Source organism: Cebus imitator, unplaced genomic scaffold, assembly GCF_001604975.1.
Source record: "Cebus imitator isolate Cc_AM_T3 unplaced genomic scaffold, Cebus_imitator-1.0 Scaffold47, whole genome shotgun sequence".
NCBI lineage: Eukaryota > Metazoa > Chordata > Mammalia > Primates > Cebidae > Cebus > Cebus imitator.
The window spans coordinates 3,632,437-3,656,514 of record NW_016107362.1 but is presented as its reverse complement, the minus strand read 5'-3'; the positions used below and the strand labels follow the sequence as shown (position 1 = coordinate 3,656,514).

At 34.8% G+C, this 24,078-nt stretch overlaps 1 protein-coding gene across 5 annotated transcripts in view; it reads right to left on the bottom strand.

Annotated features, from left to right (window-relative positions):
• ARAP2 (ArfGAP with RhoGAP domain, ankyrin repeat and PH domain 2) overlaps positions 1–24,078 on the bottom strand; it is a 190,165-nt gene that overhangs the window by 15,108 nt on the left and 150,979 nt on the right. For all 5 annotated transcript variants that reach the window (XM_017527308.2, XM_017527306.2, XM_017527305.2 and 2 more), the window contains 3 exons: positions 11,938–12,077; positions 3,037–3,119; positions 1,898–1,933 (listed from right to left, as the gene is read on the bottom strand). In XM_017527308.2, the coding sequence (XP_017382797.1) occupies positions 1,898–1,933; positions 3,037–3,119; positions 11,938–12,077 (259 nt within the window). The remainder of the gene's footprint in view (positions 1–1,897; positions 1,934–3,036; positions 3,120–11,937; positions 12,078–24,078) is intronic.

Below are 24,078 nucleotides of genomic sequence, written 5' to 3'. Positions count from 1 at the left end.
AAAATATGTGCACATTCTCTTAAGAACTGATGTTGCTTTTAAAAAGGCGGAGACACAGTCTCCACCGTTGTAATTATAAACACGAATATCCACGGATTCATGAAAAATAAAACTACACGAAAAACCACTGCATATCCAATAACAGTGATTCAGTAACCTTTTATTGAAAGCCTAAATAAAACAGAGGCCTTGTCCTCAAGGTTCCTGTAGTCTATTAGGGGACCTAAGCATGTAGACAAATAAATTATAACACAGTGAGAAAAAGCAAATCTAAAACTCAGCGAAAACATAGAAACCACAGACTTGGAGATGAAGAGAGGGTTGTTTCTTATAAGAGGAAATTTTTATAATTGATATTGGAAAGACCCGACAGGCATTTCAAAGCAATTGTATTTTTTACATTCCTGTATTATCAAAATAATTTACCTGAAAAATGCTGAAAATTAAATTTCTAAAAAAAATGTGTGTGTTCTTCATTAGAACCTCATGAAAACATTGTCTTTCCCTATTACCGTGTCCAAGAAAACCATTCCTGCCACAAATCATTTTAATTATGTACCCTTGCTTATAAAATACTGTGAGTGCAAATAAATAATGATCAGAGGTAAGAGCTATTAGAGAAGTTTTGGGGCATTTGAACTATGGTTTCAAAGAACAGTGACAGTCGAGTTGTTTGGATCAACAAAGAGATACTGAAAGTAATGAGAGGAAGGAGAAGCAAAAAGTATGAACAAAAGCTCAGTAGAAGGGCCATATACATCACACATGCAGATCTGAAACAGCAAGGAATGCTTGGTGAATAAAGACAGATGCGGGTTTTGTCGCTAAGTGAGAAAGGAAAAGCTGTGGGATATAAAGTTGATGGAGTCTATTCAGCCTTGCATACCATGCAACAATTCTGTGCTTGATCCAATAAGTGAAAGAGTTCACAGAGATTTTAAAGCAGGAGAGAAACATGGTACAGTGTAGAAAACACTCCTCACTGGAGAGATGGAGAATGTACGCCAGAACAAAAGCAAAGCACAGGCATGAAGAGCACTTAGGACTCCCGGAATAATCCAGGCAGATCAATGAAGGCCTGGCCCTGAGAATAGAGAGGTGTAGGTGGATGAGGGGCACAGTGGAGAGGCAGATCTCATATGGCTCAGTGACTGATTAGACACAGGAAACAGTACACTCTCTAGAAATATTGGTGGTTACTGGTAACGGTATAAGGCAAAAAGTACATATATAGAAAGAACAGGTTTGAGAGCAGAATATATGTCTTTTTAAAATCTGATTTTAGCTAGCTCTTAATCTTTTTAAAACTATCACCTACTTATCTCATGAAATTTGAATTCCACATTCATAATAGCTATGGAAGAAATTAGAGGTAGTCTCTCTTCAGAATCATTACCAAATAGAATACATGGTACTTGAACCCTGATAAAAATCTGTTTTCCTCTTTTTTTTTTTTGAGATGGAGTTTCGCTTGTTACCCAGACTGGAGTGCAATGGCGCCATCTCAGCTCACCGCAACCTCCACCTCCTGGGTTCAAGCAATTCTCCTGCCCCAGCCTCCCAAGTAGCTGGGACTACAGGCGCACGCCACCATGCCCAGCTAATTTTTGTAATTTTAATAGAGACGGGATTTCACCATGTTGACCAGGATGGTCTCGATCTCTTGACCTCGTGATGCACCCACCTTAGCCTCCCAGAGTGCTGGGATTATAGGTGTCAGCCACCGCGCCTGACCTCTGTTTTCCTCTTCTTAGACTCAAAGTCTTTATACACAACCCTAATTTCTCTTAGGTGAAAGACTTTCTGTCTGTAGTTCTATCTGAAATTACTGAAGTTATTCTTTTCCTGAAGTTGCCACCAATATAATACATCCAAAAGTTGTCAGATGTTAACTTACCAGTGATGTTTCTCTGAATATGCGGTCAATCCCCAACTGCATCACATAGAAAAAAACACACACAGGCACATAAATTTAAAATGATACATTTTACAAGGCAGAAAACAGGATTAGATGTTAAGGAGATGAGATTTAATGGTGGGAATGCATAGACTTCCACAAGTGATGATTCAATGTGTTTGACTTAGCTAGAGGTGAATGCTAAATGCTAAGGGATCTGGCTACACCTTTATATAGAGGGAAGGATGCTTGTAATGTTATGGGGCAGAGAAGATCTGTGTCTGAGAAGATATTCTTAACTGAATAAGGCCAACTGAATAAGGTCAACTATCTATGAAAATGACTGAAATAAGATGATACATAGAGAGTACTGATACTGGGGGAATTAAAGAACATGCCTATTAAAACACAGGTAGACGTGCTAGGCTTTGAAACTGAGTATGAAGGCAAAAGTAAAGAAATTTCCAGCAACAAAATTTCAGAAGTAAGCACATATAGTTCATTAAAATGATGTTCATGATACTAAGTATTAGTGCAAACATTTATTAGCTAATCGAAGTAATCTGATAAGAAATTGTGGTATAAACCAACTCTGGGGTATATGAAGTATTAAAAAGGCACACAATCTGTAGGAGGCGTCCACCTCCTCTCTACCACTCATATGCTATGTGTTTCCAGTACCAAAGTCAGCATAGTAAAAAGGGAAAATTACAGAACCAGAACCAAAACACTGTAGAAGCCAAGCATCAGGAAGCTGGAGGGCAGCATTTGCTTTCCTGTGTACAGACTTGTCTGAGACACCCTCAGATTGTCATGTGACAGCTCAAGGAATGAGATGCAGAGGAAGCCATGAACTTCCCAGTAGACAGGACCTCCCTTGATTTCTTGCTTCACATAGAGAGATCGCAATGACCAAGGAGCTTGGTCTCAGTTTCAGTGGGAACATCATCCCTCCTTATCTACTCATATGAGTTCCTTGATCTGCCACAAGAACCCTATGACAGGGAAACAACTTAAAAAATTTACCTAAAACTTACTCTATAAAAAGTTAGACTAATGCCACTGATCCCTAAATCCTTAAACAGACATATTTTCCCATAATTTTTTTTTCCTTTCAGCACTTCCCTTTCAAACTTTACCTTGTTGGAGGCTTCATTTTCTTTTTCACTCCACGGTAAAACTTCACTGAACTCAGAGAAAACATTTTTTCATGTTTACTACTCTGTAAGGAAAACAAAATAATTCATAATTAAATGGATTTACACATTTCCATACATTTTCCTTGAGCATTAATGATTGGGTTTAGAATTGTTTAGTTTATCAATGTTTCATAAAACAAACATTTTAGGAGTTTAGTAAATGAAGAGTCTTTCAATTCACAATACAATCAAATACATATTAGTAGATAATTTCAGATATATTAATGTTATACATGTGTACACATGTATATACAAACCCACACATGGCTCTATAATTATTGATTCAAAAACACTTGGGGTTAGATGATGTGCATCATGTCATGGTTTATACTCAGTGTCAACTTGACTGGTTTGCAGGCTGGAAAGTACTGTTCCTGGGTATGTCTGTTAGGGTGTTGCCAAAGGAAATTGACTTTCAAGTCAGTGGACTGGGAGAGGCAGACCCATCCTCAATCGGGGTGGGCACTATCTAATCAGCTGTTAGTTTGGCTAGAATGAAGCAGGCAGGAGAAGATGAAAAAGCAGACTTGCTAAGTCTTCTGGACTTCATCTTTTTCTGTGCTGAATGCTTCCTTCCCTTGAATATCAGACCCCAAGTTCTTCAGCTTTTGGACTCTTGGACTTACATCAGCAGCTTGCCAGGGCTCTCGGCCTTCAGTCACAGACTGAAGGCTGCACTGTTGGCTTCCTTACTTTTGAGGTTTTGACTCAAAAGTTCTGACTGAGCCACTACTGGCTTCCTTGCTCCTCAGCTTACAGATGGCCTATTGTGGGACTTCACGTAGTGACTGTAGGAGTCCATGCTCCTTAAATTTCTCTTCATATATACATCTATGCTATTAGTTCTATCCCTCTAGAGGACCCTAACTAATACATATCAGAGGTGATTTCGCATATTTTAAAACATATGCTGTATGTTTATAACTCCACATCACCAGTGTAGATTGGGGTAGTACCTTGTATTCAAAAATATTCATATTTTCAAGATAAACGATTTATGTATCTTCATGTTGTTTTGGGTTAGATTTTGCCACCAAATGAGTTGTGATTTTCTGTACTTTTTGGATTTTGGGATTATGGAAAAAAGACTTGTGAATATATGAACATATATTGCGCAATCTCAAATATCCAAATTAATAAGAATTATCCTAATAATTAAAATAGACTACTAAAAATTTACAGTTGGCCCTAGATCAATTATATATTTCTTCACACCACTCCCAATATTCAGAAAGCAGTCACATTGGAAAAGGGAGGAACAAACGCTCATAAAATTAAAAATTAGTTTCATAGAGCAAATAAGTTAGGAGGATATAAAAGAAATACAGAGGGAAAAGTAACCAGGAAGGTGATCAGAAGTAATGCTGTGGTGACCAAAGGCCTGGAATTTACATGGCGAAATTATTCCTAACCTCTATTATCAGTAACTTCACTATTACTATCATTGCAGATAATGTTTTAAAAAACATATTTTGAATTTTTTCCCCTATGGCTAGATTTCTAGAAATGTAACCACTGAGTCACAGGCTAGAAATATGATTAAGAAAAAAATCTTGGCTAAACTGATAGGGTACATTTACTTACCCTACCAAAAACACTAAGGTAACACAATGTTAAGTGTGTATTTATGTATTTGCTAGCCATTGGCAGTTTTGATGTGGTAAACAGTTTATCCATGTCTTTGTTTGTACTAGTTCTTTAGGTATTTAATATAAAATTGCCTTGTCTTTTTAAATAAAATATTCTGTCCAAATTTCTCTTTGTCTTAACCTAGCTCATTGTTTACCTTCTTTTTAATAAGTCAAACATATTGATCTTTTGAGGGTACTGTCTTAACATTTGCTTAAGTTTAAAGTGTTCCCATGTAGCTGATAAATATTCAGTTTTATGATCTTGTAGCTTTAAGGGTCGGTATTTTTCAGGATTTAAATCTTTTGTCAATCTGGAATATATTTTTTAATATACGGTATAAATGATAATTTAGATAAATTTTTTTGTTGTTGATGATTATTCCACCCCAATTTATTGAACAAACATTCCTTCAGTCATGTACTTTTTTGTGGCATATTTATGAAAAATTAAATCCTAATATACAATATTTTACCTAAATTTATGGTACCATTACTCTTTGTTCACCTTTATACAAGGATTATAATATTTAAGGTATTTTAGTTTCACTGTATATCTTAATAGTTGGGTGGGAAAATAATTCAAAACTATTTTACTTCTTATCTCCCAAAATGTCTTCAAATTATTCTTATCTATACTTTGAAGTGAATTATCAAATATTTTTGAAAATTTTAAAAGTAATTTCCTCGGCAAACTTTAAAATAATTTCACGAACTCTATAAATCAATATTAGTAGATCTAACATCAATTTTACTTCTATCAGAGAAGTTCTATAGTTTCCTTCACATAAATTTCCACTTCTTTTAAGGTTGTTTTCAAGTAGTTTATGCATTTTCTCTTTTAAATCCAACTGGAGACTGATCTTTGGGTATTGATTTTGTAGCCTGCTAATTTGCTAAATTTTAAAAAAAAAGCATTTTAACAATTTGAACTGTCGATTATGAAACAGTGAGGTAGCTTTGTAAGGCAGTAAGTGCCCACGATAGGATATATTCAAGGAGAGGAGAGCTATTAGAAATGTATGCAGTATAGGTGACTCCTAGCCACTTGTGTCAGAGGTTAAATCAAATTACAACCAAGGTTTGTGTTCCTTTTAATAATTTAGATTGCTCTTCCCTCAGACACAGTCCCAACAGAGGGTGCAGGGTAGGCTACAACTCTAGCAATATGGAGAAGACAGGACTTGCATATTTGAGAATGAGAAACACTGTGCCTGAACCAGTCTTCGTTTACACAGGACAATGACGTTTCAGGATTGCCTACATTTTGAAAAACTTTTGGTAATAAGTAGATTGAGAGTCTGAAGTAATTTAATTGATTGCCCAAAGTCAATCCTGGCATTCAAGCTCATTACTTTATACCATAGCCTGTCCAAAAAAAAAAGAAATTATAACTGAACACTGTGTAGTTGCATAAAAACATACAAATGATATAATTTGAGGAGATTAGCAATTGTAGAAACACATTCTTTTCCATTTCCATTTTGAAACTGAATATTCATAAAGTGGAGTTATATAGATCTTAATGGAAAGTTCTATAAAAGGAAATGTCGTTTGGCAAGATCGCTTTACTGTTGGCTTATTACAGCTTTCTCTTTTGGTACGTGTAATTTATAGAGAATTTCTCCAAAAAGTTCAATATACTAGGCTATTATGAAGTCTGAAATGTGTTGCTTCAGCCACTATATTTCAAAGTAAAGTTTTTAACTAAGCCAATTAAATGAGTATGCTTAAAACAGTATTCCTGTGGCTAAAAAGAATTTGCTTATTAAAGTGTATGCAACTTTTAATGACCCCCTTTACCCATTTGCTTTCTTCACACCATTAACAGTATAATGGCTATATTCTCTGAAACCTCTCACCTTTTATGTAAATTAAGTCTGAAAACAATTAACGTTTTCTTCACAGGGAAAACTTGCAGAACAAAAGATATCTTCCCCTGTGTATTACAGTGATTTGTTCTTAATGAGCATTCATAAATTATCTCTAATTAACACAGTCTCCTTAAATACACTTCTCAATTTGTAATTTTTCCTCTCTTTTAACTAAATCATTTAAAAAATTTATACAAGCACACATATATTAATGTCAACCACTAAAACAAATGCTAACTCTTTACTCAAATAAGTTGGGAGATTTTACTGTTGATAATTCACTATAAAATCAATTGAATATTTAACATTGCCAATGAATTCACCATTGATATTAATAGGGATAGACTGGTAACATGAAAAAGTAACGAAATGAAGTCATGTGTTGAAAATAACCAGAGTTTGAGTTTAAAGGAAAAGCATAAATCTCTCATCTGCTTTTCATAATGTAGTAATTAAAGTATCAGTTACATTAATTTATTCTGTAAAATATGCAAATATAACTTTCAAACACTTAATAATCAGACAATAATTCCATAACTTTAGGTCACTGTTATTAAAAAATGTGTTCAGTGTCCTTAAAGAGCACTGTCTTTAGACAAGTTCTTGGGACTATCACTGCCTCCCAGTTTATGCAAGGTAGCTCAGATTTAGCAAAATGACTCTTTCAAACAGATACAAATTCTTATAGCAAAACTTTTTCCGTTAAGGGGTATGAGACTCCTCATCTCACTTACAAAAACAATCCATCTGTAAAAGTCACTGCATGAACAGCCTTCCCTGGGGCGGATACTAAACGGTACATCAGCTTGAGAGAAAATACCGTAAAAGCTGAATGGTTTGCACTTCCATATTTTAAAATATTTGATACTATTTAATGAAAACAACTTACTCTCTACCACACATAAAATTCTTTCAGCAAAAACACTAAGGTAATACAAATGTTACAATGCCTGGGAATAATTCTGATCCCATCACTTAATGTGTATATGATTTTGGACAAGTTATGTAATGTCTTTGAGAGTCTATCTCTTCATTTGCATAGTGGGAATAATAAGAGTAGCAATCTCATGATGTAACTGTATAGATAAAATGAAATAATCCAAATAAAATACATAGAACTCTGTTTTGCATAGAAAAGCACACATATAATAATGGCAACTTCAATGTTAGCTGCTGCCATTATGACTGCCCTGTCATTGCTACTACCACAAACTACTATATTTGTTTTTAGCAACCTTCTGTTGCTACACAATGAAAAGTGTCAGTTCCTTGATGGGACGAAAAAGTTCAGGTTGAATTCTAAATACCCCAGGCAGATATCCAACTGCAAGAGTGATCCTTAACCAACATATTATGTATACGCAGGGACTGTGATGAAAGAAATCAGTCTTTTGAAGATCAAGGTGGGTGGCCCACTGCACAAAACCAAACAAAACTCTATCAGATTCAGTTCTAGTTGACTAGAATAATGAGCTTTGAAGTTCAGCCTGTATTTTCACAGGCATAAATCTAAAGTTCACAAACCTTAAAATCTGATGTGTTCCATCACATAACCCATAATTCTATAAAATCTACTATTCCTCTATGGGTAAAATTGAAGAATGATAATAAATTACAGTCACCACTTGATACCCATCCAGACTCCCTTCTGGATATCAAGTAGCGGTTCAAGTGCATATATAATATGAACCTGTGATAAGGGCTGCAGAATTCAGGCTATTTTATTAGTCTCCTGCCTGGACATTCCATTGTCCTTGAGGAAAGCAAACATGGAATGCATACGCAGAATTGGATGCTACTATGATTTATTCATGCCCACATGGAGGCTTCTCTGCTGGAGGAATATACAGGGAAAGTAATTAAAGCACAGGGAGTGCTGAACAGAAGCCACAAAATACACCCGCAGCTCTGGAAAGCTGCCAACAATTCTTTCTTCATAACGTATTAACAGATGTTACACCGTGGTCTGTCTTTGTGCATCTCCACAACAGAACACAGTGAAGCACCATTCACTAAAAGTGTGTAAGCAATGTTTACCCAAGTGAATTTTATAATTCAATATAAAAAGTGTTTTCCAGGTCCTGCTGACTTCCATTTTACATTTAAAGTAATTGCCTTGGTACTATCTGAATCTCAAAGAAACAGAATTGTTGCTGCATACTTCCATGTGACCACCATCCAAAACAGGATCAAGAAAACTTCTATCTACAAAGTACCCCACTGACCCTTTTCCTTGGCAATTCTGCAGCAAACTCTGCCCCCAACCTAAGGAAACACTCTCTGACTTTTATCACCATAGAAGGGTTTGGCCTGTTCTTAGACTTGTTATGATCAGATTTATATGATACTATTTTGTATCAAGCTTCTTTTGTTTCAAAAGGTTTTAAAAATTCACTTGTGTTAATAACCATTTTTGTTGCAGAGTAGTATTCTATTATATGAATAGAATATTTTCCTATTGGTGGACATTTGGAATGTTTCCAGGTATGAGCTTTTATGAATAAATCTGCCTATGAACTTTCTTGTACAAGTGCATTTGTGACTATAATTACCTTTGAGTAGAACTGCTGGATCATGGGGTAGAGATTATGTTAGTAACTTCATTTAAAAACTGACAAATATTTTATCGAGTAATCGTGTGACTTTACCCTTCCACCAACAATTTATGTGGGAGTTCTAATTACTCTACATCATTTTAAATATTGGGTGTTATCGCTGTTAAGATTTTAGTCATACCAATGAGCGTAAAACAGTGTTTGTGGTTCCAATTTTAATTTCCTGATTACTAATGATGGTGAACACTTTTGGTTAAATGGGTTATTGGCCATTTCTACACCTTCCTTCATGTAATGTCTGTACTATCATTTGCCAGGATTTTTTACTGAAGTATTTTTCTTATTGTTGATTTAGAAGAGCTCTTTATATTCCTAATATTCTTTATATTTAGGGTCCTTCTTCTGATATGTTAATTAATACATTTTCTCAATCTTGGACTATTAGTACATCTATTAATAGAATTTTCTCAATCTGGGGCTTGCGTATTCATATTCTTAGTGGTATCTTTCGATGAGCATGCTATTATTATTGTATTTAAAAATGTTTCAAACTTTAAAAAGAACTTTTACAAATAGTATTAGACCACTAGCTAGACTAATAAAGAAGAAAACAGAGAAGATTCAATAAACACAATCAGAAACAATAAAGGGGATAGTACTACTGACCCTACAGAAATATAAACAATCATTAGAGAATACTATAAATAACTCCATGCACATAAAGTAGAAAAACTAGAAATGGGTATATTCCTGGACACATATAGCCTCCCAGATTAAACCAGAAAAAATTGAATCCCTGAACAGACCAATAACCAGTTCATAAATTTAAGTAGTAACAAAAAGCCTACCAACCACAAACAGCCCAGGACTGTTTGATGGATTCACAGCTGAATTCTACCAGATGTACAAATAAGAGTTGGTATCATTCTTCCTGAAACTATTTTAAAAAATTAAGAAGAGGGGACTCCTTCATAACTCATTCTATGAGATCAGCCTCATTTTGATACCAAAACCTGACGGAGATACAACAAAAAAGAAAACGTCAGGCCAATGTCCTTGATGAACATCAATGCAAAAATCCTCAACAAAATACTGGCAAACTGAATCTAGCAGCACATCAAACACTTATCTACCATGATCATGGAATAGTATACATCCATAAAAAAGAATGAGATCATATCCTTTGCAAGGTCATGGATAGAACTGGAGGCCATTATCGTTGGCAAACTAACATGGAACAGAAAAACAAATACCGCATGTTCTCACTTATAAGTGGGAGCTAAATGATGAGAACACATGGATACACAGAGGAGAAAAACACTCACTGGGGCCTTTTGGTGGGTGGAGGGTGGGAAGAGTTAGAGGATCAGAACAAACAACTAAGTACTAGGCTTAATATCTAGGTGATGAAATAATGTGTACAACCAATCCCCATGACTCAAGTTTACCTATCTAACAAATCTGCACTTGCACTTTTGAAATTAAAAGCTAAAAAAAAAAAAATTCAAAAAATTAAAACATAATGCTGTTAATAGCACCTATAACATTCTTATAAAAACCAAATCCCTGGGGGTGGGGCCTGTGCACATCTTTGTTTTGCTTTTCTTATCCTAATGCATTGATTTTTAAAATTGCAGTGTATATATAACACATATGTAAAAAGTATACAAATCATATTTAGCTCAATGAATTTTAATAAAATGAACAAACTTGTACAAACTGCACCCAGGGAATATTTAAAGAATACATATATATATATATTTTTAAGCACTAAAAAAACCTGACATGCAGAACTCATACTATCTTAAATTACAGATGTGGATATTGAGGTTGAGAGGTTAAGTTACTTATTCATGCAGGTAGCTCTTCACAGAGATAAGATTTTCTGATGTTAAGTTCAATATTTTTATTATTTATTTATTTATTTGAGATGGAATCTCACTCTGCCATCCGGATTGGAGTACAGTGGCGCTACCTTGGCTCATTGCGACCTCCACCTCCCAGGTTCAAGTGATTCTCCTGCATCAGCCTCCTAAGTAGCTGGTTCTTCAGGCACCTGCCACCATGCCCGGCTAATATTTTATTTTTAGTAGGGATGGGGTTTCTGCATATTGGCCAGGCTGGTCTCAAACTCTTGACCTTGTGATCTGCCCACCTTGACCTCCCAAAATGCTGGGATTACAGATGTGAACCACTACACCCAACTTAAGTTCAATATTTGTATAGCTATGCCATTATCTACTCCCTCTTTTATATCTCTAGTTCTCTTATCCATTCCACGATTATTTAATAAGAACTTTTAGGTAATTACAGGGAATATGTCAATAAGATTACATTAATACATATAAAATTAAATATGTTAATGTATTCAAATGTATAGGAAAGATACTAATGAGATTTATTTTAACTTGGGTTTTACCATTTTATTGTACCTTTTATTAATTTCCAGTAGCTAATCTGAAGTCTTTTATTTTAGGGTATCACACATTCTCTATTAATTTTATTGACTGAGATGCTGATTTATAACACACATTAGACTTTTCTTCAGGGCTTAAGTCATTTGCTGCCCTACAAAATCTGAGGTGCCTAGAAAGGTCTTATAAAATTCTTCACTGTGTTACTGAGTGCATTAATATCATAGCCCAGAGGCGCAGGAAATCATCAGCTTACCATGCATTTTATATACTACAGGCAGTGACTTCCAAGAGAGATGGCTGAGAGCAGTGTAAAATATAATGTTAATATTCACATAAATAAAAATGTATGCATGTTCAAATACTATACCTTCGCATCCTTGTAAAGAAAGAGAAATCCATCTCGTAAAACAAAATACCGGTCTTGAAACTTATTTCCAGATAGGATTTTGGATGGTTCTTCTTTGATTTTCAAGATTCCTTCTTTGATGCTTCCCAGTGCACTCCGGTCTGTAAAGTACAGCATTACTTTTGTGAGCTGGGTACATTTTTACTTATTTGAAATCTAATAAAACATTTCTACACTGTCAGTTTTAATAATGTAAAGTAATAACTTGCTTACTACCACTAAAGTCTAAGGTGAACTTCTAGGAAACCCATGTGCCTGACATATTGCTGTTTATCATATATGGGCCTGCCTGGGCTGTTCAATTAGTCACAGTCTAGAAATTACACAAAATGTGGTTAGTCTGAGTTGAGAGGTGCTATAAGTGTAAAGTATGTAATAAATTTTAAGGATTTTGTATGAAAAAAAGTAAAATAGTACAATTTTAAAATATTAATTACATGTCAAAATGTATTTTGGATATGTGATATTAAATAAAATATACTTGTAATGTTACCTGTTTCTTTTTACCTTTTTCTTATGTGGCTACTAGAAATTTCCAGATAGGAAATTTATAAGTTGTCTTATAATTATATATATGGCTTGTATTCTATTTCTTTTGAACCCCGCTGGTATAAAACATGCAAACACACAGATGAAAAAGGAAACACCTTTAAGAATTCTGACTTGAATCCATAAATTCTTAAGGGATTAAAGAAATTTTTATAAATGTGTAACAGGCAAGGGTAAGAAAGGCAAAATTGCTAAGGTAGCAATTTGCCCGTTAACAATAGACTAAATAAAGAAAATATGGTACATTTACAACATGGAGTATTATGCAGCCAGAAAAATGAACAAGATCATGTCCTTTGTAGGGACATGGTAGAGCTAGAGGCCATTATCCTTAGCGAACTAACACAGGAACAGAAAACCAAGTGCCACATGTTCTCACTTATAAGGGACGGCTAAATGATGAGAACATATGGACACACAGAAGGAAACAACACACACTGGGGCCTATTGGAGGGTGGAGGGTGGGAGGAAGGAGAGAATAAGGAAAAGTAACTGATAGGTACTAGGCTTAATACCTGGGTGATGAAATAATCTGCACAACAAACCCCCACGACCCAAGTTCACTTATGTAACAAACCTGCACATGCACCTCTGAACTTAGAAGTTATTTTTTTAAAGAAAAGAAATAGCAGGAGAAAATAGAACTGATTTGAGAAACAACAAATTTGAAAAACTAAATCTAAACATGCAATAATTGCTTGTTTTGCTAATAGGTACAACTTACTGAGTACCTATTAGATGCCCAGACTTTATACATATTCTCTAATAACAACACTAAAAAGTTGTGATGATTATGTTCATTTTTCACATGGTAAAACTAAGGCTTACGAAGGTTAAGCAGCTTCCCCAAGGCTGCAGAGCTCACTGAAGGAGATTAAAACTCAACTTTTTAAAAATGTTGTATTTTGGATTCAGGGGTACATGTGCATGTTTGTTACAAGGGTGTGTGATGCTAAGATTTGGGCTTCCATTGATCAAGGCACCCAGATAGTAGACATAGCACCTAAAAGTTTTTTCAGCCCTTATCCTCTTCCTTCCTTTTGGAGTCCACAGTATCTACTGTTTTCATATTCATATCTATATGTACCCAAGGTTTAACTCTCATCTGTAAGTCAGAACATAAGATATTTGGTAAAACCCCAATTCTATATGCATGTTCTTTTCTAGCTATTGCTGCCTCAGAGAAGAAACTGAGGAATTTTACAAGAATTGAGTCTAAGTTTAAACGTAACATATCGCTAGAGAGGGCTTCTCACATTTCCATGATATCCTTTTCCTACTGTTATGATGAGTCTAATGGACTTTGACTAATAAGCGAGAACTCCCTCTAGTTTAGGTTACATATTAGATTCCTAGCTCGGAGATTGGCAAATTATGGCTGGAGGCTAAATCCAATCCTCTGCTTATTTTTATATGGCCCACGAGCTAAGAACAATCTTTACATTTTTAAATGGTTGAACAAAATTTCACAAAAGTTTGATGACACATGGAAATTACATGAAATTCAAATTTCAGTCCTATAAAAATAAAGTTTTATTGGAATGCAGCCTCACATTAACTTACGTACTATCTATGGCTGCGTATATGCTACAGGGACAGAGTTGAGTAGTTGTTTCAGAGACCTTAAGTCTCATAAAACATTAACTCTTCGCCTTAAAGGGAAAAAAGCTTATTGACTCTCACTTCTCAAGAACAGCCATAAGAGGAAATTCCTGTCCACCAAAGAACCTGTTCAATCTCTTTGCCATTATTTCACTAGTTTCTTCATTCATTCATTCTTCCATCAAAAGTGTACTTTTTCTTACTATCAAGCTTTGTGCTAGGCACTGTGGTGGGGGACAAATAAAAGTACAGAATTCCCAGGAACACAACGGAAATGGAAAAGGCAAGGGAAAGACAGAATATATGAATATTCGGAAAGACAGAATATGTGAAGGCATGATGCGATAACATAATGGTAATAATCTGACCACTCTTTAGTCAACAACTTGTATAATCACTCCTAGTGTATGTGGAGCATGAGGCAAGCATGGTGCTAGCTCTTTCCATGGCTGTCTCATTAAAGGCTTAGAACAACACTTTCAGGTAGATTAATTACACTTAATATAATTTTATAGATGTAGAAACAGGTTTGAAATAATCATGAAACTTATCCAAGGCACATAGCTAAAGAGTGCTGTAATCAGAATTCAAAGTCAGGTTCACTTAGCTAGACTGGGAAGGTGCTTTTACAGGTATTAAAATACCACAGATATCTAACAAAATGTCTGTTATTAAAATCAATTTTGATGATATGTGATGTATAAAGACATGTCATATGAACCTATTTTTGGATTAATTTGTATTGGCAGGGGTATTGGGCACTGAGATGGTTCTTTCCTTCCCAAGAAAACTTTGGCTTAGGTCAGAAAAGCACCCCTCCTTTGCCCCACAATTTTCTGCCTAGGCACAGGCCTTGTAGGGTGGGAGAAGAGGAGGCAGGGCCACCAGCAATAGACATTGTTCTACAGTTTAAATACATGCCCTAAATTTTCCACCTAAATTTTTATAATGATTCATCTTTTTCTCATTATTTTTACATTTTATTTTAGCATATTCTAAAGATGGCTAAATGTGTTTCTGGAATTTGTATTCTGTGACATTCAAGTTAGATAATTTTTGATCTGGTTTTACAAGTCAGAAAATGAGATTCAGGGAATTAAAATGAACTGCCCGAAGACACAAAAATTAGTAAGTGATAAAAAAAAGGGGATTGAAGACTAGGTCTGGTTTAGCAGAAATAAATAAACACAAAGCAAAACCAAAACCACAATACACCTTGTACTCTCGTGTCCTGTATTCGTTGCAGTTGATGAATAAAAGGTGCTGTGTGCATAAAAAGTGTAGAGCCTATACCAGTAATCATATTTCATGTGCCAAACTGACAATGTGCCACACTTAGAACTTTTGTAATACAAAAACACTTTTTTTGTGAGAACATCAAATTTGTATTTGTATTTTATGATGCAAAAATTTGTCCATATATCTCCAGTCTAAAACTTTCCCCTGAAATCCAGATACATATTCAACTGCTTACTGGAGAACTGAAGAACAATAAAAAGAAAAAGAAATCTCAAACCAAATAGCTATTAAGGTGTCAGCTTCTGCTTTTCCTGTATAATAATAGTAATGGCACCTATCCTGAAGGATTGTTGTGGGTGTCATATAGGATAAGATATACCAAAGTGTATGGTAGAATAGTGTATCAGGTCTATCAGCCTAATACCTTCCTGGTATTAAGGTGATAGAATTTTAAATATCCATGCATCGTTTCCAAAATTTACAAAAGAAAACTTTAGAAAATAATTTAGCCAGGCACAGTGACTCACTCCTGTAATCCCAGCACTTTGGGAGGCCAAGGCAGGCAGATCACCCAAGGTCAGGAGTTCGAGGCCAGGGGTGAAACCCCGTCTCTACTAAAAATACAAAAATTAGCAGGGCATGATGGTGCGTGCCTGTAATTCCAGCTACTTGGGAGGCTGAGGCAGGAGAATCACTTGAACCCAGGAGGTGGGAGTTGCAGTGAGGTGAGATCACCCCCACTGAACTCCAGCTTGGACGTCCCAGCAAGACTCTGTCTCAAAAAAACACACAAATCCTTTTTGGGCATGGTGGCTCATGCCTGGTATCCCAGCACTTTGGGAGGCTGAGGTGGGTGGATCATCTGAGGTCAAAAGTTCGAGACCAGCCTGGCCAACAAGGTGAAACCCCATCTCTACTAAAAATACAAAAAAAAAAATAGCCAGGTATGGTGGTGTGCACCTGTGGTCCCAGCTACTCAGGAGGCTGAGGCATGAAAATTGTTTGAATCCTGGAGGTAGCGGTTGAAGTGGGCCAAGACCACACCCCCGCCCCCCGGGGGGGGGGGCAAAGGGAGACCCCCTCAAAAAAAAAAAAAAAAAAAGAAAGTCTTAAATCCAACAACCCTTAATATGTTTGGGGAAATCATTTACTAATCCAGCAAATAACATACAAATTTTCACACTTAAAATTAGCATAAGAAAACAAAAGTTAAAAATACAAATAGTTTCTTACAACTCATTCCATCCTAATGGAATGGTAGTCATTCCATGTTCATATACGAATCACATGACTGATCCTAACCATGAATAAACACACATAACAAACCTCAATAGTTTTCATGATACACATACTGACTTCAGACAGTATTTTATTAATCACACTGTCATACTAATAGGTTCTTTTGAGGTATGTTGTGACTTTTAAATAATTACTGAAAAACACGCTGCCTAAATGTGTCTTCTGGTACAATGCCTTAATATGCAATTCCACACAGCAATATTTTAAAGGATTTTTATAGCTAAGTACAGTAAGAAATTTGTTAAAGATTGTATAGACTTGGTCATATAGCTGATTTAGTACAAGAGAGTCATTTATAATGCCTTGTTGGTTTAGACATAGGTATTTTTAAAGGCAAGTTATAATCAAGTTGTGAAATACAGATATTTATATGGCTTAAGTCAGTAAAATCCATTCAAACCTTCTGACAGTACTTTTCATTTACATTTTTGTTCAAATTAATACATCTTGCATTTTTTACCAATAAGAAATAAGCCTATGTCTGATATTGATGTAAATAACTCATAGTCATAAAGAAAACAGACTTAGGGGAAAATATTTTTCAAATTTTAAATACCGTTTAAATATTAACATTTACTTTAAAAATCGTTTTATGTGATTGAGTATATTGAGCATAAACCTCAGAGTGCACAATATTAAGGGACTCAGGATGAATGTTTTGAAAGGAATATATGTTAGGGTTGAGGCAAGAACAAAGAATACTTTGAAATATAAAGATCTATGATAAATATTATGATTTAAAATACTTTTATAAAGCTCTCACGGCTAAATTCCTATTTGTTGCCAAGATGTTAAAATAAGTAGAAATCCACCAATTAAAGGCCAAAATAAAGCTAAACACTTTGGGGTACATTTTGTGTAACTCTGTATGTAACAAAATCAAGGTCATGAATTGAATGGCTTCCAGTAATTCATTCTTCCAAACTCTTCAGGTACTGGTTGGACCCTTAACTTCGGGGTACTTCACTCACACTCCCTTGACCTCATGCTAGACAGAAAGCTCCCTTGCTCCAGGAGAATCTGGTTCAGTACAAAGCTCATGCCAGCTGTGTCCATCACATCTGCTCTCCAGATCTCATCAGGTGTGGGTTCAAACTCTAATTTGTAAATGTGAAAGTTTCATGTCCCATGTGTCTCTTTTGAGCAGAGCTGAAAGTCCTGGTATGCAAAACTTCGCAGTAGGATCCTTCCTTAATATTTCTTGAGATTCTAGTAAGAACTCCTGTCTGGGTCCTATATTTTGGCTTCTCCATTCTCTGGAATCCTGCAATCCTCACACTTCTACACTGCACACTCATCTTCCTAGATGTCAAATTTTCGAAGTTTCTAACTTCTGAGCATTAATATTTCTAATGCCACATAAACAACCCTTTTGTCATACTTTTGCTATATAGTCACTCAGTGTCCACTGGCTCCCTCTGAGCTAATCAAAGAAACTGAACTTCATATATAATATGGTTCATAATAGAAACGCTAGCCATGATGTTATATACAAGTTACTAAGCATAGAAAACTTGGTAATATGATTTAAAAACAAAAGAAATAAAAGAGGGACATGGCAAGTATATTTGCTTTTAACTGAAGAAGAAAACAGCTATTGTACATAATTAAAGTGCTAAAGGAAGCCATTAAGTAATCTACTAGGGAAAACCATCTAATTTTTGTGTGTGAGTATAACAGGTTTGAAAGTTTAATGCACTCCTCAAAGCACTAAATTCTCCCATAGATAAATCCTGGGATGCACCTTAATAGGTACTATCTCATTTACTACATTTTGATATGTTATTCCAATCAAATTATAGCAGACTGTTACCTCTATTGAATCAGAAAACCCTCCCCTATTCTTGGTAGTTGCTAGGATGAGGAAGGGTAGGTTGGAGTATATTGAAAGGTCTTTAGAATTAAAACTATGAGTAAGAAAACAAACATGTAAGCTATATTGAGCTATCAATTTGTTATCAATTTAGAAAAGCTCTTAAAAGTCACATGTATGAAACAAAGAACAGCCAGACTCATTTAAGCAGAACAGACATATCAGGTAACAGGCAATGAAACTGATAAGCTCCCCCCTCCAAAAAAAAGTTTTTCTAAGCCACTTGACATCCTCAATTTTTAAATACAAAGACAGTTAACTCCTAGCCACAGGCCCCATCTCCCAATAAAGTAATTGATAGGTGGAGGAGGCTGGGGTTGAGGGGAAGTAGAGAGAGAAGAGAAACATACATTCAGGAACGGCATTTCTCAGATATATATTCCCCCTTTGCCCTCCATGTCCAGGCAGCTAGCAATCAGCTATTATTCTTTCAGCAATTCTCTCTGGAATTCAATTCCATTTCACTCCCATTGTTATCACCCTACACTCTTCCTTTTCTATCTAATACCTGGAGATTTCAGAATTCTGTAACTCCATATCCTACCTTTCTAATGGTTCCAACATACAATTGCAGATTCTTGTTATGAAAACACAGTCTTCATTATTTTATACGAGCCCGTGTCCAAAAGAGCTTTACTTTTCTAATGATGAAAGCCTTACCTTCCTAAAGTCAAAAGTCTACACTCCCCTTCCTGACTTTTAAAACATGAAATAAATGGACTTCTCCTATCCATCTCTGTAAATTATTAAACATAATGTTTAAGTTCAATTGATAATACACTGGAAAACCAATAATTGTCTCTGTGGTCTGACCCTAATTGATCCCTTGAGTGATCTTGAGAGAAATTCTGTTTTCCTTGATTCTGTACAAACTGGATTCCTATTTCTGGAAGTAACTCATCCATGAAGATTCTTCCAAGTACTCCAGTCCACATTTTTTCACTAATGCCACTAAACTTCAAATTCTAATATCATCCTTGCAAATAGGAAAAGTCATATTTGCCTCATAATTTAACTCTTAAGCACATATTGATTTTCTATTTCCTGTTTAAAAAAAACGTCTGCCTTGGTTTTCCTCTCCAATCTAGGTAAGAGCTGACACGATACAATGACTAAGAGCACATTTTGGAGCTAGACTGCCTGGGCTTGAATGACAACCACATTCTCAGCTAGATCTCATGTAGTAATCTCTAAACTGCAATTCTACTATCTGCAAAATGAGAATACATACAGTACTCACCCAGTGGATGTGGCATATAAACTTCTCAGAAGAGTGCTTGGCACAGAGCAAGAAGAATATAAGTCCTTGTTTAATTAATGGAGGGCGGACATACTTTTTCTCTGTGTTGTAAAGTCTATGGTAAATACCACAGAAATAACTGCCCTTCCAAAAGTCTGAAAGCTTATAGCTTGAGTTTCTAAGAGTCTAAAAACCTAATTTATCCTTGATTTCAGGATAGTAAGGGTTTAGGACAGAATATATAAGCTGGATTTGGAGAGATGTTGACTATAATGTCTGCTTCTCCACTTACCAGCACGTCACCTTGAAAGAGTAACGTAATACCTCTACATCCCAGTTTCTCCATTTGTAAGTAGTATTAAAGGACCCTAAGATTAGTAGGAAGATGATGCAAAATAATGTAAGTAAAGCATTTAGCCCAGAGCACATAGTAAATTCACAGTAACTATGAACTATTGTTATCTCTCATATATTATCTGATCAGTGACAAGGAAATACACAAGTTGATCTATTTTTCATGGTCAGCATGTGTCTCTCTTCTTCTCTTGCTGGTAAAGACTATTTCTTCAGAGCTGTACCTTATCTTAAAAAAATTCCTTGTTCCAAGTTCTGCCTGTCCCCATGTACTCTAAGTGATGAAGTGCCCAAATAGGCAGTTTCCATGATAAGCAACTCCCTTGAAATTATGCCAACATCAAGTAATTCTGCAATATTTACAAGATAACATCTGAAAAGTCCTTCCAAATTCAAAATTATGCATATTTTCTTTTCTTCAGAATTGACTGTATAGATGCATTTTTTATAATTTTGAGGAGGCAGAATTACTGATCTATTTCAATCATTGTATGATATTCACTCAAAATACATTTTGGTGAAATTTAGTTCTATAACTGAGAAGAAACTAAACTGGACATAATGGTTGCTTGAAAGTATATTACTTCTTTCTTTCCTTCTTTCTTTTTTTAATTAACACCTGAAGATTTATTTTTAGGATACTATTGGGGGAACCTTTTTAAGGCTAATAGATATAGACACATTGTGACAGTTCAAGAAAGTAATCTATTTCTTAGGATAAGCAAAGTATGCCCCTTTCACTCCAGTCTATTCTCCTTTATGTTATTCATACAGTTGGCCTTCTGTATCCATGGATGTGCATCTGCTGATTCAACCAATAGCATGTCAAAAAATATTTGAAAAACAAAAAAATATCTATTTAAAATACAAATAGAAAAATCACAGCACAGCTATTTACATAGCACTTACAGTGCTCTAGGTATTATAACTCATCTGAGATGGCTGAGAGTACTGGAAGGATGTGCATAGGTTACACGCAAATACTCCGCCATTTGATATAAGGGACTTGAGCATTTGCAGATTTTGGTATCCATGACAAGCAGGTGGGCGGGCAGGGCATGGCAGTGTCATGGACCCAAATTCCCCACGGATACTATGGAAGACTGTATTGAAGTAGCAGTGGTTAACAGAACAAGTAGCCTGTTGACATCCTTCTATAATTAAATTATTTCTAAATAAATTATAAATACAGTTACTACTGGAACAGGATTGACTAAAATACTACAAGAGAATTTTTGCCATTTTACTAATGCAGTAAATAGCAGAAAGCAGAAAATTATTTTCCTATACTGTTTTCATTATTACATTGAATTATAATGGACATTTCTAAAATATAATTTAGTGTGATAAAGTTCTTTTATATTAAATGAATGTATAATTTTCAACATACTCTTAATAAGTACAGAGAAAGCACTGGAGTTTTCAGTGTTCATATATTTTCTTTCATGTGATTCGCATACAACTTTGCAAAGCAGAAAAGACAGGTTATATTGTCTTATGGACAAACGTGAAAATTGTGGCTTACAATTATGTAACAAGATTAGAAAGCAACTATACTAGAATGATAATTCAGGTTTCTTAATATCTAACATCCTGGGATACTTCTAAGTAATAGTCATGATTATCATGATCACCATCACAATCAACCACAATAACAGTACATGTCCAGGTGCCTTTCTTGGTTTCATGTATCATTTTACAATGTTAAGCACTCTTTAAAAAAAAAAAAAGGACTCCTTTGACAATTTACATGTCGTTTCTCTCTCTTTCTTGCAATTTTTCTGACTGTTCCTTGACAGGGCCTCTTTTGCCACATCTATTCTTTAAATGCTGGTGTTGTGTTTAGCTCTCTGATATTCTTACTCTAACACTAAAATTGCATGACTTAGTATTCTGCCAAGGCTAAAACCACTTTCCACACAATGAGCTACTTAGGTTTAGGTATTTAGTTCCCTTCTAGGTATATATCCTCAAACACATGTCAGACACCTAAAGCTCAGCACATCCAAAGCTGAATTCTGTGGCTTCATTCATCACTCCCAACCAGCAAGCTCCTCTAGTGTCCCTATCTTAATATCCCAGGAGTTATCTAAACCATAATATCAAGAACTACACACAGCTTTCATGATAAAGATCTGATGATATATCCTCTGGAAAGTATTCCCTAACTACCTAGGTAAAAGTAAGTTGGCAGTCCTCTAAAATTTTGTCAGCACTTGCTCAGTTATAAAATGTTTCATATATTTATATATTTTTAAAGTTTACTAAACATGTACTTTTAGTGCGTAATAGAGTAAAATATAGCCTTGTTATAGGAAGATGGCATGTACAAGAAAAACTAACCAAGAAAGATTTCCTTGAAGGAGACACATTCAGTGGAAGAAGAGATGTCTACAAACATCTAGCTGAACTACTTTGCTGTGACTGAAAGAGCTTCATAAACATCCTGACCTAGAGTAGTCCATTATTTCATGCTGCTTGTACTCTAATATTTCAACAGTTGTCATACATTTAGAATTTCTGTTCTTTCTGGGTATAGATAATGCTTAACAAAACTCAAATTAAATACTTTAAATTTTCTATAGATTACTGCCTAATAAAGAGTTAATACAAATTTACCAATAGGGCTTCTCACCACAAAATTGTATTATTAGAAAATGTCAGGAAATTTGTACTCCATAGTAAATATCAGTGACTATCATCAGTTTCAAAACAACAACAACAAAAAATCTTAACTGTAATGGCCTAGGGCTTACTTTTAATCTCTTGTATGTCTTTGCCTTTAAGAAAACATGATGGGAGTGAAATGTGGATTATTAAAGCTAGCTGAATTTATTACATTTGTTGAAATTGTCTTTTTTTTTTAAGTTCATAGACAGTGAATGGCTCAGCTTTCCAGATCTGAATTTACCTAAAGTAGTTGCATTTTGATTTACTCTATTCTAATGCAAATTTAATTCCATAGCATGTCATATACAGCAATCTAAAGGAATTCAAAGGAATATGCATTTGAATTACATCTTACATCTTTAGATATAGTATTTCTTCCTCATTTCATTCATTAAAATTTCATTCTCATGTATCATATTCTATTGGAATAATTTTCAAAAAACTTCAGTGCTAAAACAAAACGTATGCCACTGAGGATTATTTATTCTGCAGCCTTACAGAAACTATACATTTTTGGTTTGCTTATGATAGATATATTGAAGTTTAATTTAAAAGATAATAAATGATGGTTTGGTTACGTAAGCTATGACACTGTCTAAACAGCAATGTAAATAAGGTTTTATTCTCCCTATCTTAATGCTTCAGTCATAATACATGGAGTAGAAAAAAAATGAGGACTATTTATTATCTTTGTTTTCAAATTAGTTAGCTCTTTATTACAATAATGGCAACGGCACAAAATGTTCCTAAGAAATCAAATGCTTTTGAAAAACACAAATAATTTTTAAGTAGAGGCAACACAAAATGTACTTACTCCCATCTAACTCTATAAAAGTAAATTATGTTACCTCCTTACCTTAAATAAATGAGCAGAAATTAAGTGTTGGATTCTAAAATGTATTCTTATGTGTTAAGTGCATATTTTAAATAGTTCACATAAACAAAGAAAATTGAGGAAATTAAAACCCCTTAATTATAATAGCAAATTTTTATATAACATTCTTGCTTTAAAAGCAAGTGGTGAAAACATAATGTCAAGCAAAGTATATGGTTATAATTTGTTAGATATATCAGGAAAAACTCATACAATTAATGAAATGCAAGCCATAGATAAATAGACAGATATTATAAATGTAGGGATAGAATAAAAATTAGGTATCTAGTGTGAGGGTGTAGTGTACAAAGGATGTTATAGGGCAACTCTGTTTTAACAAATGTTAACATACTAGCTGTTACTAAGAAAAAAATGTGGTTGCAACCAACTGTTCCCCAGCTT